This window comes from Pseudophryne corroboree, chromosome 10 (genome assembly GCF_028390025.1).
Source record: "Pseudophryne corroboree isolate aPseCor3 chromosome 10, aPseCor3.hap2, whole genome shotgun sequence".
Classification (NCBI taxonomy): domain Eukaryota; kingdom Metazoa; phylum Chordata; class Amphibia; order Anura; family Myobatrachidae; genus Pseudophryne; species Pseudophryne corroboree.
This window is the reverse complement of record NC_086453.1, coordinates 9,732,422-9,752,067: the sequence shown is the minus strand read 5'-3', so window position 1 is coordinate 9,752,067 and position 19,646 is coordinate 9,732,422. Positions and strand designations below refer to the sequence as shown.

The window sequence follows — 19,646 nt, the reverse complement described above, 5'->3', positions numbered from 1 at the left end:
CTACTATACACTCTGACTATATCACTGTACTACCATACACTCTGACTATATCACTGTACTACCATACACTCTGACTATATCACTGTCCTACCATACACTCTGACTATATCACTGTACTACCATACACTCTGACTATATCACTGTACTACCATACACTCTGACTATATCACTGTACTACCATACACTCTGACTATATCACTGTACCATACACTCTGACTATATCACTGTACTACCATACACTCTGACTATATCACTGTACTACCATACACTCTGACTATATCACTGTACTACCATACACTCTGACTATATCACTGTACTACCATACACTCTGACTATATCACTGTACTACCATACACTCTGACTATATCACTGTACTACCATACACTCTGACTATATCACTGTACTACCATACACTCTCACTATATCACTGTACTACCATACACTCTCACTATATCACTGTACTACCATACACTCTGACTATATCACTGTACTACCATACACTCTGACTATATCACTGTCCTACCATACACTCTGACTATATCACTGTACCATACACTCTGACTATATCACTGTACTACTATACACTTTGACTATATCACTGTACTACCATACACTCTGACTATATCACTGTACTACCATACACTCTGACTATATCACTGTACTACCATACACTCTGACTATATCACTGTACTACCATACACTCTGACTATATCACTGTACTACCATACACTCTGACTATATCACTGTCCTACCATACACTCTGACTATATCACTGTCCTACCATACACTCTGACTATATCACTGTACTACCATACACTCTGACTATATCACTGTACTACCATACACTCTGACTATATCACTGTCCTACCATACACTCTGACTATATCACTGTACTACCATACACTCTGACTATATCACTGTCCTACCATACACTCTGACTATATCACTGTCCTACCATACACTCTGACTATATCACTGTACTACCATACACTCTGACTATATCACTGTACTACCATACACTCTGACTATATCACTGTACCATACACTCTGATTACATCACTGTACTACCATACACTCTGACTATATCACTGTACTACCATACACTCTGACTATATCACTGTACTACCATACACTCTGACTATATCACTGTACTACCATACACTCTGACTATATCACTGTACTACCATACACTCTGACTATATCACTGTAATACCATACACTCTGACTATATCACTGTACTACCATACACTCTGACTATATCACTGTACTACCATACACTCTGACTATATCACTGTACTACCATACACTCTGACTATATCACTGTATTATCCTTACACTCTGACTATATCACTGTACTACCATACACTCTGACTATATCACTGTACTACCATACACTCTGACTATATCAATGTACCATACACTCTGACTATATCACTGTACTACCATACACTCTGACTATATCACTGTACTACCATACACTCTGACTATATCACTGTACTACCATACACTCTGACTATATCACTGTCCTACCATACACTCTGACTATATCACTGTCCTACCATACACTCTGACTATATCACTGTACTACCATACACTCTGACTATATCACTGTACTACCATACACTCTGACTATATCACTGTCCTACCATACACTCTGACTATATCACTGTCCTACCATACACTCTGACTATATCACTGTACTACCATACACTCTGACTATATCACTGTACTACCATACACTCTGACTATATCACTGTACTACCATGTACTCTGACTATATCACTGTACTATACACTCTGACTATATCACTGTACTACCATACACTCTGACTATATCACTGTACTACCATACACTCTGACTATATCACTGTACTACCATACACTCTGATTATATCACTGTACTACCATATACTCTGACTATATCACTGTACTACCATACACTCTGACTATATCACTGTACTACCATACACTCTGACTATATCACTGTACTATACACTCTGACTATATCACTGTACTACCATACACTCTCACTATATCACTGTACTACCATACACTCTGACTATATCACTATACTACCATACACTCTGACTATATCACTGTACTACCATACACTCTGACTATATCACTGTACTACCATACACTCTGACTATATCACTGTACTACCATACACTCTGACTATATCACTGTACTACCATACACTCTGACTATATCACTGTACTACCATACACTGACTATATCACTGTACTACCATACACTCTGACTATATCACTGTACTACCATACACTCTGACTATATCACTGTACTACCATACACTCTGACTATATCACTGTACCATACACTCTGACTATATCACTGTACCATACACTCTGACTATATCACTGTACTACCATACACTCTGACTATATCACTGTACTACCATACACTCTGACTATATCACTATACTACCATACACTCTGACTATATCACTGTACTACCATACACTCTGACTATATCACTGTACTACCATACACTCTGACTATATCACTGTACTACCATACACTCTGACTATATCAATGTACCATACACTCTGACTATATCACTGTACTACCATACACTCTGACTATATCACTGTACCATACACTCTGACTATATCACTGTACTACCATACACTCTGACTATATCACTGTACTACCATACACTCTGACTATATCACTGTACTACCATACACTCTGACTATATCACTGTACTACCATACACTCTGACTATATCACTGTACTACCATACACTCTGATTATATCACTGTACTACCATATACTCTGACTATATCACTGTACTACCATACACTCTGACTATATCACTGTACTACCATACACTCTGACTATATCACTGTACTACCATACACTGACTATATCACTGTACTACCATACACTCTGACTATATCACTGTACTACCATACACTCTGACTATATCACTGTACTACCATACACTCTGACTATATCACTGTACCATACACTCTGACTATATCACTGTACCATACACTCTGACTATATCACTGTACTACCATACACTCTGACTATATCACTGTACTACCATACACTCTGACTATATCACTGTACTACCATACACTCTGACTATATCACTATACTACCATACACTCTGACTATATCACTGTACTACCATACACTCTGACTATATCACTGTACTACCATACACTCTGACTATATCACTGTACTACCATACACTCTGACTATATCACTGTACTACCATACACTCTGACTATATCACTGTACTACCATACACTCTGACTATATCACTGTACCATACACTCTGACTATATCACTGTACTACCATACACTCTGACTATATCACTGTACTACCATACACTCTGACTATATCACTGTACTACCATACACTCTGACTATATCACTATACTACCATACACTCTGACTATATCACTGTACTACCATACACTCAGACTATATCACTGTACTACCATACACTCTGACTATATCACTGTACCATACACTCTGACTATATCACTGTACTACCATACACTCTGACTATATCAATGTACTACCATACACTCTGACTATATCACTGTACTACCATACACTCTGACTATATCACTGTACTACCATACACTCTGACTATACCACTGTACTACCATACACTCTGACTATATCACTGTACTACAATACACTCTGACTATATCACTGTACTACCATACACTCTGACTATATCACTGTACTACCATACACTCTGACTATATCACTGTACTACCATACACTCTGACTATATCACTGTACTACCATACACTCTGACTATATCACTGTACTACAATACACTCTGACTATATCACTGTACTACTATACACTCTGACTATATCACTGTACTACCATACACTCTGACTATATCACTGTACTACCATACACTCTGACTATATCACTGTCCTACCATACACTCTGACTATATCACTGTACTACCATACACTCTGACTATATCACTGTACTACCATACACTCTGACTATATCACTGTACTACCATACACTCTGACTATATCACTGTACCATACACTCTGACTATATCACTGTACTACCATACACTCTGACTATATCACTGTACTACCATACACTCTGACTATATCACTGTACTACCATACACTCTGACTATATCACTGTACTACCATACACTCTGACTATATCACTGTACTACCATACACTCTGACTATATCACTGTACTACCATACACTCTGACTATATCACTGTACTACCATACACTCTCACTATATCACTGTACTACCATACACTCTCACTATATCACTGTACTACCATACACTCTGACTATATCACTGTACTACCATACACTCTGACTATATCACTGTCCTACCATACACTCTGACTATATCACTGTACCATACACTCTGACTATATCACTGTACTACTATACACTCTGACTATATCACTGTACTACCATACACTCTGACTATATCACTGTACTACCATACACTCTGACTATATCACTGTACTACCATACACTCTGACTATATCACTGTACTACCATACACTCTGACTATATCACTGTACTACCATACACTCTGACTATATCACTGTCCTACCATACACTCTGACTATATCACTGTCCTACCATACACTCTGACTATATCACTGTACCATACACTCTGACTATATCACTATACTACCATACACTCTGACTATATCACTGTACTACCATACACTCAGACTATATCACTGTACTACCATACACTCTGACTATATCACTGTACCATACACTCTGACTATATCACTGTACTACCATACACTCTGACTATATCAATGTACTACCATACACTCTGACTATATCACTGTACTACCATACACTCTGACTATATCAATGTACCATACACTCTGACTATATCACTGTACTACCATACACTCTGACTATATCACTGTACTACCATACACTCTGACTATATCACTGTACTACCATACACTCTGACTATATCACTGTACTACCCTACACTCTGACTATATCAATGTACCATACACTCTGACTATATCACTGTACTACCATACACTCTGACTATATCACTGTACTACCATACACTCTGACTATATCACTGTACTACCATACACTCTGACTATATCACTGTACTACCATACACTCTGACTATATCACTATACTACTATACACTCTGACTATATCACTGTACTACCATACACTCTGACTATATCACTGTACTACCATACACTCTGACTATATCACTGTACCATACACTCTGACTATATCACTATACTACCATACACTCTGACTATATCACTGTACTACCATACACTCAGACTATATCACTGTACTACCATACACTCTGACTATATCACTGTACCATACACTCTGACTATATCACTGTACTACCATACACTCTGACTATATCAATGTACTACCATACACTCTGACTATATCACTGTACTACCATACACTCTGACTATATCACTGTACTACCATACACTCTGACTATACCACTGTACTACCATACACTCTGACTATATCACTGTACTACCATACACTCTGACTATATCACTGTACTACCATACACTCTGACTATATCACTGTACTACCATACACTCTGACTATATCACTGTACTACCATACACTCTGACTATATCACTGTACTACCATACACTCTGACTATATCACTGTACTACAATACACTCTGACTATATCACTGTACTACTATACACTCTGACTATATCACTGTACTACCATACACTCTGACTATATCACTGTACTACCATACACTCTGACTATATCACTGTCCTACCATACACTCTGACTATATCACTGTACTACCATACACTCTGACTATATCACTGTACTACCATACACTCTGACTATATCACTGTACTACCATACACTCTGACTATATCACTGTACCATACACTCTGACTATATCACTGTACTACCATACACTCTGACTATATCACTGTACTACCATACACTCTGACTATATCACTGTACTACCATACACTCTGACTATATCACTGTACTACCATACACTCTGACTATATCACTGTACTACCATACACTCTGACTATATCACTGTACTACCATACACTCTCACTATATCACTGTACTACCATACACTCTCACTATATCACTGTACTACCATACACTCTGACTATATCACTGTACTACCATACACTCTGACTATATCACTGTACTACCATACACTCTCACTATATCACTGTACTACCATACACTCTCACTATATCACTGTACTACCATACACTCTGACTATATCACTGTACTACCATACACTCTGACTATATCACTGTCCTACCATACACTCTGACTATATCACTGTACCATACACTCTGACTATATCACTGTACTACTATACACTCTGACTATATCACTGTACTACCATACACTCTGACTATATCACTGTACTACCATACACTCTGACTATATCACTGTACTACCATACACTCTGACTATATCACTGTCCTACCATACACTCTGACTATATCACTGTACTACCATACACTCTGACTATATCACTGTACTACCATACACTCTGACTATATCACTGTACTACCATACACTCTGACTATATCACTGTACCATACACTCTGACTATATCACTGTACTACCATACACTCTGACTATATCACTGTACTACCATACACTCTGACTATATCACTGTACTACCATACACTCTGACTATATCACTGTACTACCATACACTCTGACTATATCACTGTACTACCATACACTCTGACTATATCACTGTACTACCATACACTCTCACTATATCACTGTACTACCATACACTCTGACTATATCACTGTACTACCATACACTCTGACTATATCACTGTACTACCATACACTCTGACTATATCACTGTACTACCATACACTCTCACTATATCACTGTACTACCATACACTCTCACTATATCACTGTACTACCATACACTCTGACTATATCACTGTACTACCATACACTCTGACTATATCACTGTCCTACCATACACTCTGACTATATCACTGTACCATACACTCTGACTATATCACTGTACTACTATACACTCTGACTATATCACTGTACTACCATACACTCTGACTATATCACTGTACTACCATACACTCTGACTATATCACTGTACTACCATACACTCTGACTATATCACTGTACTACCATACACTCTGACTATATCACTGTACTACCATACACTCTGACTATATCACTGTCCTACCATACACTCTGACTATATCACTGTCCTACCATACACTCTGACTATATCACTGTACTACCATACACTCTGACTATATCACTGTACTACCATACACTCTGACTATATCACTGTCCTACCATACACTCTGACTATATCACTGTACTACCATACACTCTGACTATATCACTGTCCTACCATACACTCTGACTATATCACTGTCCTACCATACACTCTGACTATATCACTGTACTACCATACACTCTGACTATATCACTGTACTACCATACACTCTGACTATATCACTGTACCATACACTCTGATTACATCACTGTACTACCATACACTCTGACTATATCACTGTACTACCATACACTCTGACTATATCACTGTACTACCATACACTCTGACTATATCACTGTACTACCATACACTCTGACTATATCACTGTACTACCATACACTCTGACTATATCACTGTAATACCATACACTCTGACTATATCACTGTACTACCATACACTCTGACTATATCACTGTACTACCATACACTCTGACTATATCACTGTACTACCATACACTCTGACTATATCACTGTATTATCCTTACACTCTGACTATATCACTGTACTACCATACACTCTGACTATATCACTGTACTACCATACACTCTGACTATATCAATGTACCATACACTCTGACTATATCACTGTACTACCATACACTCTGACTATATCACTGTACTACCATACACTCTGACTATATCACTGTACTACCATACACTCTGACTATATCACTGTCCTACCATACACTCTGACTATATCACTGTCCTACCATACACTCTGACTATATCACTGTACTACCATACACTCTGACTATATCACTGTACTACCATACACTCTGACTATATCACTGTCCTACCATACACTCTGACTATATCACTGTCCTACCATACACTCTGACTATATCACTGTACTACCATACACTCTGACTATATCACTGTACTACCATACACTCTGACTATATCACTGTACTACCATGTACTCTGACTATATCACTGTACTATACACTCTGACTATATCACTGTACTACCATACACTCTGACTATATCACTGTACTACCATACACTCTGACTATATCACTGTACTACCATACACTCTGATTATATCACTGTACTACCATATACTCTGACTATATCACTGTACTACCATACACTCTGACTATATCACTGTACTACCATACACTCTGACTATATCACTGTACTATACACTCTGACTATATCACTGTACTACCATACACTCTCACTATATCACTGTACTACCATACACTCTGACTATATCACTATACTACCATACACTCTGACTATATCACTGTACTACCATACACTCTGACTATATCACTGTACTACCATACACTCTGACTATATCACTGTACTACCATACACTCTGACTATATCACTGTACTACCATACACTCTGACTATATCACTGTACTACCATACACTGACTATATCACTGTACTACCATACACTCTGACTATATCACTGTACTACCATACACTCTGACTATATCACTGTACTACCATACACTCTGACTATATCACTGTACCATACACTCTGACTATATCACTGTACCATACACTCTGACTATATCACTGTACTACCATACACTCTGACTATATCACTGTACTACCATACACTCTGACTATATCACTGTACTACCATACACTCTGACTATATCACTATACTACCATACACTCTGACTATATCACTGTACTACCATACACTCTGACTATATCACTGTACTACCATACACTCTGACTATATCACTGTACTACCATACACTCTGACTATATCAATGTACCATACACTCTGACTATATCACTGTACTACCATACACTCTGACTATATCACTGTACTACCATACACTCTGACTATATCACTGTACTACCCTACACTCTGACTATATCAATGTACCATACACTCTGACTATATCACTGTACTACCATACACTCTGACTATATCACTGTACTACCATACACTCTGACTATATCACTGTACTACCATACACTCTGACTATATCACTGTACTACCATACACTCTGACTATATCACTGTACTACCATACACTCTGACTATATCACTATACTACTATACACTCTGACTATATCACTGTACTACCATACACTCTGACTATATCACTGTACTACCATACACTCTGACTATATCACTGTACCATACACTCTGACTATATCACTATACTACCATACACTCTGACTATATCACTGTACTACCATACACTCAGACTATATCACTGTACTACCATACACTCTGACTATATCACTGTACCATACACTCTGACTATATCACTGTACTACCATACACTCTGACTATATCAATGTACTACCATACACTCTGACTATATCACTGTACTACCATACACTCTGACTATATCACTGTACTACCATACACTCTGACTATACCACTGTACTACCATACACTCTGACTATATCACTGTACTACAATACACTCTGACTATATCACTGTACTACCATACACTCTGACTATATCACTGTACTACCATACACTCTGACTATATCACTGTACTACCATACACTCTGACTATATCACTGTACTACCATACACTCTGACTATATCACTGTACTACAATACACTCTGACTATATCACTGTACTACTATACACTCTGACTATATCACTGTACTACCATACACTCTGACTATATCACTGTACTACCATACACTCTGACTATATCACTGTCCTACCATACACTCTGACTATATCACTGTACTACCATACACTCTGACTATATCACTGTACTACCATACACTCTGACTATATCACTGTACTACCATACACTCTGACTATATCACTGTACCATACACTCTGACTATATCACTGTACTACCATACACTCTGACTATATCACTGTACTACCATACACTCTGACTATATCACTGTACTACCATACACTCTGACTATATCACTGTACTACCATACACTCTGACTATATCACTGTACTACCATACACTCTGACTATATCACTGTACTACATACACTCTCACTATATCACTGTACTACCATACACTCTCACTATATCACTGTACTACCATACACTCTCACTATATCACTGTACTACCATACACTCTGACTATATCACTGTACTACCATACACTCTGACTATATCACTGTCCTACCATACACTCTGACTATATCACTGTACCATACACTCTGACTATATCACTGTACTACTATACACTCTGACTATATCACTGTACTACCATACACTCTGACTATATCACTGTACTACCATAACACTCTGACTATATCACTGTACTACCATACACTCTGACTATATCACTGTACTACCATACACTCTGACTATATCACTGTACTACCATACACTCTGACTATATCACTGTCCTACCATACACTCTGACTATATCACTGTCCTACCATACACTCTGACTATATCACTGTACTACATACACTCTGACTATATCACTGTACTACCATACACTCTGACTATATCACTGTCCTACCATACACTCTGACTATATCACTGTCCTACCATACACTCTGACTATATCACTGTTCCATACACTCTGACTATATCACTGTACCATACACTCTGACTATATCACTGTACTACCATACACTCTGACTATATCAATGTACCATACACTCTGACTATATCACTGTACTACCATACACTCTGACTATATCACTGTACTACCATACACTCTGACTATATCACTGTACTACCCTACACTCTGACTATATCAATGTACCATACACTCTGACTATATCACTGTACTACCATACACTCTGACTATATCACTGTACTACCATACACTCTGACTATATCACTGTACTACCATACACTCTGACTATATCACTGTACTACCATACACTCTGACTATATCACTGTACTACCATACACTCTGACTATATCACTATACTACTATACACTCTGACTATATCACTGTACTACCATACACTCTGACTATATCACTGTACTACCATACACTCTGACTATATCACTGTACCATACACTCTGACTATATCACTGTACTACCATACACTCTGACTATATCACTGTACTACCATACACTCTGACTATATCACTGTACTACCATACACTCTGACTATATCAATGTACCATACACTCTGACTATATCACTGTACTACCATACACTCTGACTATATCACTGTACTACCATACACTCTGACTATATCACTGTACCATACACTCTGACTATATCACTGTACTACCATACACTCTGACTATATCACTGTCCTACCATACACTCTGACTATATCACTGTACTACCATACACTCTGACTATATCACTGTACTACCATACACTCTGACTATATCACTGTACTACCATACACTCTGACTATATCACTGTACTACCATACACTCTGACTATATCACTGTACTACCATACACTCTGACTATATCACTGTACTACCATACACTCTGACTATATCACTGTACTACCATACACTCTGACTATATCACTGTACTACCATACACTCTGACTATATCACTGTACCATACACTCTGACTATATCACTGTACTACCATACACTCTGACTATATCACTGTACTACCATACACTCTGACTATATCACTGTACCATACACTCTGACTATATCACTGTACTACCATACACTCTGACTATATCACTGTACTACCATACACTCTGACTATATCACTGTCCTACCATACACTCTGACTATATCACTGTACTACCATACACTCTGACTATATCACTGTACTACCATACACTCTGACTATATCACTGTACCATACACTCTGACTATACCACTGTACTACCATACACTCTGACTATATCAATGTACCATACACTCTGACTATATCACTGTACTACCATACACTCTGACTATATCACTGTACTACCATACACTCTGACTATATCACTATACTACTATACACTCTGACTATATCACTGTACTACCATACACTCTGACTATATCACTGTACTACCATACACTCTGACTATATCACTGTACCATACACTCTGACTATATCACTGTACTACCATACACTCTGACTATATCACTGTACTACCATACACTCTGACTATATCACTGTACTACCATACACTCTGACTATATCAATGTACCATACACTCTGACTATATCACTGTACTACCATACACTCTGACTATATCACTGTACTACCATACACTCTGACTATATCACTGTACCATACACTCTGACTATACCACTGTACTACCATACACTCTGACTATATCAATGTACTACCATACACTCTGACTATATCACTGTACTACCATACACTCTGACCATATCACTGTACCATACACTCTGACTATATCACTGTACTACCATATACTCTCACTATATCACTGTACTACCATATACTCTCACTATACCACTGTACTACCATACACTCTGACTATATCACTGTACTACCATACACTCTGACTATACCACTGTACTACCATACACTCTGACTATATCACTGTACTACCATACACTCTGACTATATCACTGTACTACCATACACTCTGACTATATCACTGTACTACCATACACTCTGACTATATCACTGTACTACCATACACTCTGACTATATCACTGTACTACCATACACTCTGACTATATCACTGTACTACCATACACTCTGACTATATCACTGTACTACCATACACTCCGACTATATCACTGTACTACCATACTCTCTGACTATATCACTTTACTACCATACGCTCTGACTATATCACTGTACTACCATACGCTCTGACTATATCACTGTACTACCATACACTCTGACTATATCACTGTACTACCATACACTCTGACTATATCACTGTACTACCATACACTCTGACTATATCACTGTACTACCATACACTCTGACTATATCACTGTACTACCATACACTCTCACTATATCACTGTACTACCATACACTCTCACTATATCACTGTACTACCATACACTCTGACTATATCACTGTACTACCATACACTCTGACTATATCACTGTACTACCATACACTCTGACTATATCACTGTCCTACCATACACTCTGACTATATCACTGTACTACCATACACTCTGACTATATCAATGTACCATACACTCTGACTATATCAATGTACCATACACTCTGACTATATCACTGTACTACCATACACTCTGACTATATCACTGTACTACCATACACTCTCACTATATCACTGTACTACCATACACTCTGACTATATCACTGTACTACCATATACTCTGACTATATCAATGGGTGATCACTTATCACTGTAACAGGACAGGCCGACAGTCATCATTTATCAGCAATAACAGGACAGGCCGACAGTCATCATTTATCAGCAATAACAGGACAGGCCGACATTCATCATTTATCAGCAATAACAGGACAGGCCGACAGTCATCATTTATCAGCAATAACAGGACAGGCCGACAGTTATTATTTATCAGCATAATAACAAAGCAGACAATCGGACATAAAATTCTCTGCCTGAAATGAAAATCTTCATGAATTAGGTATCAGGAATAACATCTAGTAAACTCTCCAATATGAATGTACATGAATGGTCTCTGCAGCTGGCAGACAGCAGGGCCATAGTGGTTTTAGTAGGACACATGTACCCTGAATGTTGTATTCTCAGGATTTATTGCTGTGATATGGAAGATATTTCGTTCAGACATTTGCAGGTATGTAGGATACTCACCTCGTTCCGCTCGCTCCAACCTATAGCATTGGGCGCAGGTCTACCAGGCTCCTCCCACGACCAGCGGAGGGGCTGGTCCAACTTGTACAATAAAAAAAGAGGTGCTGAGTCAGCTGACTGAAACATGGAACCCGGCAAACAGACAGCACACAGTACAGCACCGGCCTGCCAGGCACACTAACAGACACTATATAGCATGCTGTACGCCACACGGCGTCATTACAAGGTACGCACATCCGCATTAGTGACAGAATCCAGCCCCCTCCGGTGCAGACAGTCCTCCAGCTGCAGTAGATAGACAGATTGTGAGGCTAACAGTCCGTGACGAGATGAACAACTGCACCCCAGTACCAGACGGACCCTATTACCACCTCCTGCACCCCAGTACCAGGCGGACCCCTATTACCACCTCCTGCACCCCAGTACCAGGCGGACCCCTATTACCACCTCCTGCACCCCAGTACCAGGCTGACCCCTATTACCACCTCCTGCACCCCAGTACCAGGCGGACCCCTATTACCACCTCCTGCACCCCAGTACCAGGCGGACCCCTATTACCACCTCCTGCACCCCAGTACCAGGCGGACCCCTATTACCACCTCCTGCACCCCAGTACCAGGCGGACCCCTATTACCACCTCCTGCACCCCAGTACCAGGCGGACCCCTATTACCACCTCCTGCACCCCAATGACCAGCCGTTCCCACCTCCTGCGACCCAGTGACCTGCTATTCCCACCTCTTACGTCCCACTGACCTGCCGTTCCCACCTCCTGCGCCCCAGTGACCAGCCGTTCCCACCTCCTGCGCCCCAGTGACCAGCCGTTCCCACCTCCTGCGCCCCAGTGGCCAGACGTACCCGCCTCCTGCGCCCCAGTGACCAGCCGTTCCCACCTCCTGCACCCCAATGACCAGCCCGTTCCCACCTCCTGCACCCCAATGACCTGCCATTCCCACCTCCTGCACCCCAATGACCAGCCCGTTTCCACCTCCTGCACCCCAATGACCAGCCCGTTTCCACCTCCTGCACCCCAATGACCAGCCCGTTCCCACCTCCTGCACCCCAATGACATGTCATTTCCACCTCCTGCACCCCAGTAGCCAGCCGTTCCCACCTCCTGCACCCCAGTGACGAGCCGTTCCCACCTGCTGCGCCCCAGTGACCAGCCGTTCCCACTTCCAGCGCCCCAGTGACCAGCCGTTCCCACCTCCAGCGCCCCAGTGACCAGCCGTTCCCACCTCCTACTCCCCAGTTCTGCGCCCCAGTGACCAGCCGTTCCCACCTCCTGCGCCCCAGTGACCAGCCGTTCCCACCTCCTGCGCCCCAGTGACCAGCCGTTCCCACCTCCTGCGCCCCAGTGACCAGCCGTTCCCACCTCCTGCGCCCCAGTGACCAGCCGTTCCCACCTCCAGCGCCCCAGTGACAAGCCGTTCCCACCTCCAGCGCCCCAGTGACCAGCCGTTCCCACCTCCAGCGCCACAGTGACCAGCCGTTCCCACCTCCTACTCCCCAGTGACCAGCCGTTCCCACCTCCTACTCCCCAGTGACCAGCCGTTCCCACCTCCTGCGCCCCAGTGACCAGCCGTTCCCACCTCCTGCGCCCCAGTGAACAGCCGTTCCCACCTCCAGCGCCCCAGTGACCAGCCGTTCCCACCTCCAGCGCCCCAGTGACCAGCCGTACCCACCTCCTACTCCCCAGTGACCAGCCGTTCCCACCTCCTGCGCCCCAGTGACCAGCCGTTCCCACCTCCTGCGCCCCAGTGACCAGCCGTTCCCACCTCCTGCGCCCCAGTGACCAGCCGATCCCACCTCCTGCGCCCTAGTGACCAGCCGTTCCCACCTCCAGCGCCCCAGTGACCAGCCGTTCCCACCTCCAGCGCCCCAATGACCAGCCGTACCCACCTCCTACTCCCCAGTGACCAGCCGTTCCCACCTCCTGCGCCCCAGTGACCAGCCGTTCCCACCTCCTGCGCCCCAGTGACCAGCCGTTCCCACCTCCTGCGCCCCAGTGACCAGCCGTTCCCACCTCCTGCGCCCCAGTGACCAGCCGTTCCCACCTCCTGCGCCCCAGTGACCAGCCGTTCCCACCTCCAGCGCCCCAGTGACCAGCCGTTCCCACCTCCAGCGCCCCAGTGACCAGCCGTTCCCACCTCCTACTCCCCAGTGACCAGCCGTTCCCACCTCCTGCGCCCCAGTGACCAGCCGTTCCCACCTCCTGCGCCCCAGTGACCAGCCGTTCCCACCTCCAGCGCCCCAATGACCAGCCGTTCCCACCTCCAGCGCCCCAGTGACCAGCCGTTCCCACCTCCAGCGCCCCAGTGACCAGCCGTACCCACCTCCTACTCCCCAGTGACCAGCCGTTCCCACCTCCTGCGCCCCAGTGACCAGTCAATCCCCACTAATGTGACCCAGTAACCAGCCACTCTCACCTCTGGTGCCCCCATGGCCAGCCTCTGCCTACATCCCCCCCCCCAGTGACCAGCCCGTACATTCATGCGCCCTAGTGGCCAGCGCCACCCTTCATGCGCCCCAGTGGCCTGCGCCACCCTTCATGCGCCCCAGTGGCCAGCGCCACCCTTCATGCGCCCCAGTGGCCAGCGCCACCCTTCATGCGCCCCAGTGGCCAGCGCCACCATTCATGCGCCCCAGTGGCCAGCGCCACCATTCATGCGCCCCAGTGGCCAGCGCCACCCTTCATGCACCCCAGTGGCCAGCACTACCCTTCATGCGCCCCAGTGGCCAGCGCCACCCTTCATGCACCCCAGTGGCCAGCGCCACCATTCATGCGCCCCAGTGGCCATCGCCACCCTTCATGCACCCCAGTGGCCAGCGCCACCCTTCATGCACCCCAGTGGCCAGCGCCACCATTCATGCGCCCCAGTGGCCAGCGCCACCCTTCATGCACCCCAGTGGCCAGCGCCACCCTTCATGCACCCCAGTATCATAATCCAAATCCATTTATGAGAATGTTAATACAGTAGTAGAAAGCCTGCCCAGGCTGGAGATATCCCATAACTCTTTGGTGCTACACGTTGCTAGGGGACACAGTGCACTACAATAGAAACACACGCTGGACGCTCGGGACCCTGCATTGTCCAGCCTCCCTGTGAAGTGGCTCAGGATACAATACACAGGCATTTGTTCTGCAGGAAACTGCCGGATGTTTCCATGGCAGCCTCCGGTCTCCTGTCTGCTCCAGTATTATATCTCTGTGCAGCATGTGCCTACTTGCCCGACGGACTCTCCTCCTGACATAGGCCCCGGCTTTCTCCTCAGGGGCAGCTGGGAGCTCGGCCTGGTCCTCCATCCCTACCAGTGCTCAGGAGAACAGTAGCTCTGTGGTGTGCGTCTTATACACAGCCCCTTCTCTGGGAATTACAGCAGCTTCCCGGATCTGCAGCGACTCCTCTTCATTCATCTCCACAGGGAGGAATAATACCATTATACAGGAGCATTCCCCCATACAGGCCGAGAACACTGCTTCATCATATACCTGTGCCCAGTGCTGCACACTGAAGTCCCCCCTTGATGTGTACAGGTGGTACGTCCCTCTATATATGTCACCAGTACAGCCAGAAACAGTACAGAGAAGAGGAGAGAGACGAGGGGATTACAGCGCAGGACTGGGGGCAGAATACAAGGAGACAATACAAGGCACAGGAACAGTACAGAGAAGAGGAGAGAGACGAGGGGATGACAGCGCAGGACTGGGAGCAGAATACAAGGAGACAATACAAGGCACAGGAACAGTACAGAGAAGAGGAGAGAGACGAGGGGATGACAGCGCAGGACTGGGGGCAGAATACAAGGAGACAATACAAGGCACAGGAACAGTACAGAGAAGAGGAGAGACGAGGGGATGACAGCGCAGGACTGGGGGCAGAATACAAGGAGACAATACAAGGCACAGGAACAGTACAGAGAAGAGGAGAGAGACGAGGGGATGACAGCGCAGGACTGGGAGCAGAATACAAGGAGACAGTACAAGGCACAGGAACAGTACAGAGAAGAGGAGAGAGATGAGGGGATGACAGCGCAGGACTGGGGGCAGAATACAAGGAGACAGTACAAGGCACAGGAACAGTACAGAGAAGAGGAGAGAGACGAGGGGATGACAGCGCAGGACTGGGAGCAGAATACAAGGAGACAATACAAGGCACAGGAACAGTACAGAGAAGAGGAGAGAGACGAGGGGATGACAGCGCAGGACTGGGGGCAGAATACAAGGAGACAATACAAGGCACAGGAACAGTACAGAGAATAGGAGAGAGACGAGGGGATGACAGTGCAGGACTGGGAGCAGAATACAAGGAGACAATACAGGGCACAGGAACAGTACAGAGAAGAGGAGAGACGAGGGGATGACAGCGCAGGGCTGGGAGCAGAATACAAGGAGACAATACAAGGCACAGGAACAGTACAGAGGAGAGAGACGAGGGGATGACAGCGCAGGACTGGGGGCAGAATACAAGGAGACAATACAAGGCACAGGAACAGTACAGAGAAGAGGAGAGACAAGGGGATGACAGCGCAGGACTGGGGGCAGAATACAAGGAGACAATACAAGGCACAGGAACAGTACAGAGAAGAGGAGAGAGACGAGGGGATGACAGCGCAGGACTGGGAGCAGAATACAAGGAGACAATACAAGGCACAGGAACAGTACAGAGAAGAGGAGAGAGACGAGGGGATGACAGCGCAGGACTGGGAGCAGAATACAAGGAGACAATACAAGGCACAGGAACAGTACAGAGAAGAGGAGAAAGACGAGGGGATGACAGCGCAGGACTGGGAGCAGAATACAAGGAGACAATACAAGGCACAGGAACAGTACAGAGAAGAGGAGAGAGACGAGGGGATGACAGCGCAGGACTGGGAGCAGAATACAAGGAGACAGTACAAGGCACAGGAACAGTACAGAGAAGAGGAGAGAGACGAGGGGATGACAGCGCAGGACTGGGAGCAGAATACAAGGAGACAATACAAGGCACAGGAACAGTACAGAGAAGAGGAGAGAGACGAGGGGATGACAGTGCAGGACTGGGAGCAGAATACAAGGAGACAGTACAAGGCACAGGAACAGTACAGAGAATAGGAGAGAGACGAGGGGATGACAGCGCAGGACTGGGAGCAGAATACAAGGAGACAGTACAAGGCACAGGAACAGTACAGAGGAGAGAGACGAGGGGATGACAGCGCAGGACTGGGAGCAGAATACAAGGAGACAATACAAGGCACAGGAACAGTACAGAGGAGAGAGACGAGGGGATGACAGTGCAGGACTGGGGGCAGAATACAAGGAGACAAAACAAGGCACAGGAACAGTACAGAGAAGAGGAGAGACGAAGAGATGACAGCGCAGGACTGGGAGCAGAATACAAGGAGACAATACAAGGCACAGGAACAGTACAGAGAAGAGGAGAGAGACGAGGGGATGACAGCGCAGGACTGGGAGCAGAATACAAGGAGACAATACAAGGCACAGGAACAGTACAGAGAAGAGGAGAGAGACGAGGGGATGACAGCGCAGGACTGGGAGCAGAATACAAGGAGACAATACAAGGCACAGGAACAGTACAGAGAATAGGAGAGAGACGAGGGGATGACAGCGCAGGACTGGGAGCAGAATACAAGGAGACAATACAAGGCACAGGAACAGTACAGAGAAGAGGAGAGAGACGA

General features: G+C 44.1%; 1 protein-coding gene across 7 annotated transcripts in view; it reads right to left on the bottom strand.

Moving 5' to 3' along the window:
* Window positions 1-19,646, bottom strand: part of CROCC (ciliary rootlet coiled-coil, rootletin) — a 175,526-nt gene that overhangs the window by 68,850 nt on the left and 87,030 nt on the right. For 5 of the 7 annotated variants that reach the window (XR_010188504.1, XM_063942095.1, XM_063942096.1 and 2 more), the window contains exon 4: window positions 13,966-14,046. The exons of the other annotated variants lie outside the window; for them this stretch is intronic. Coding sequence is in view for 4 of the 5 variants with exons in the window: in XM_063942095.1 (XP_063798165.1) it covers window positions 13,966-14,046 (81 nt within the window). In the remaining variant the exon portion in view is untranslated. The remainder of the gene's footprint in view (window positions 1-13,965; window positions 14,047-19,646) is intronic. 7 annotated transcript variants of the gene reach the window in all.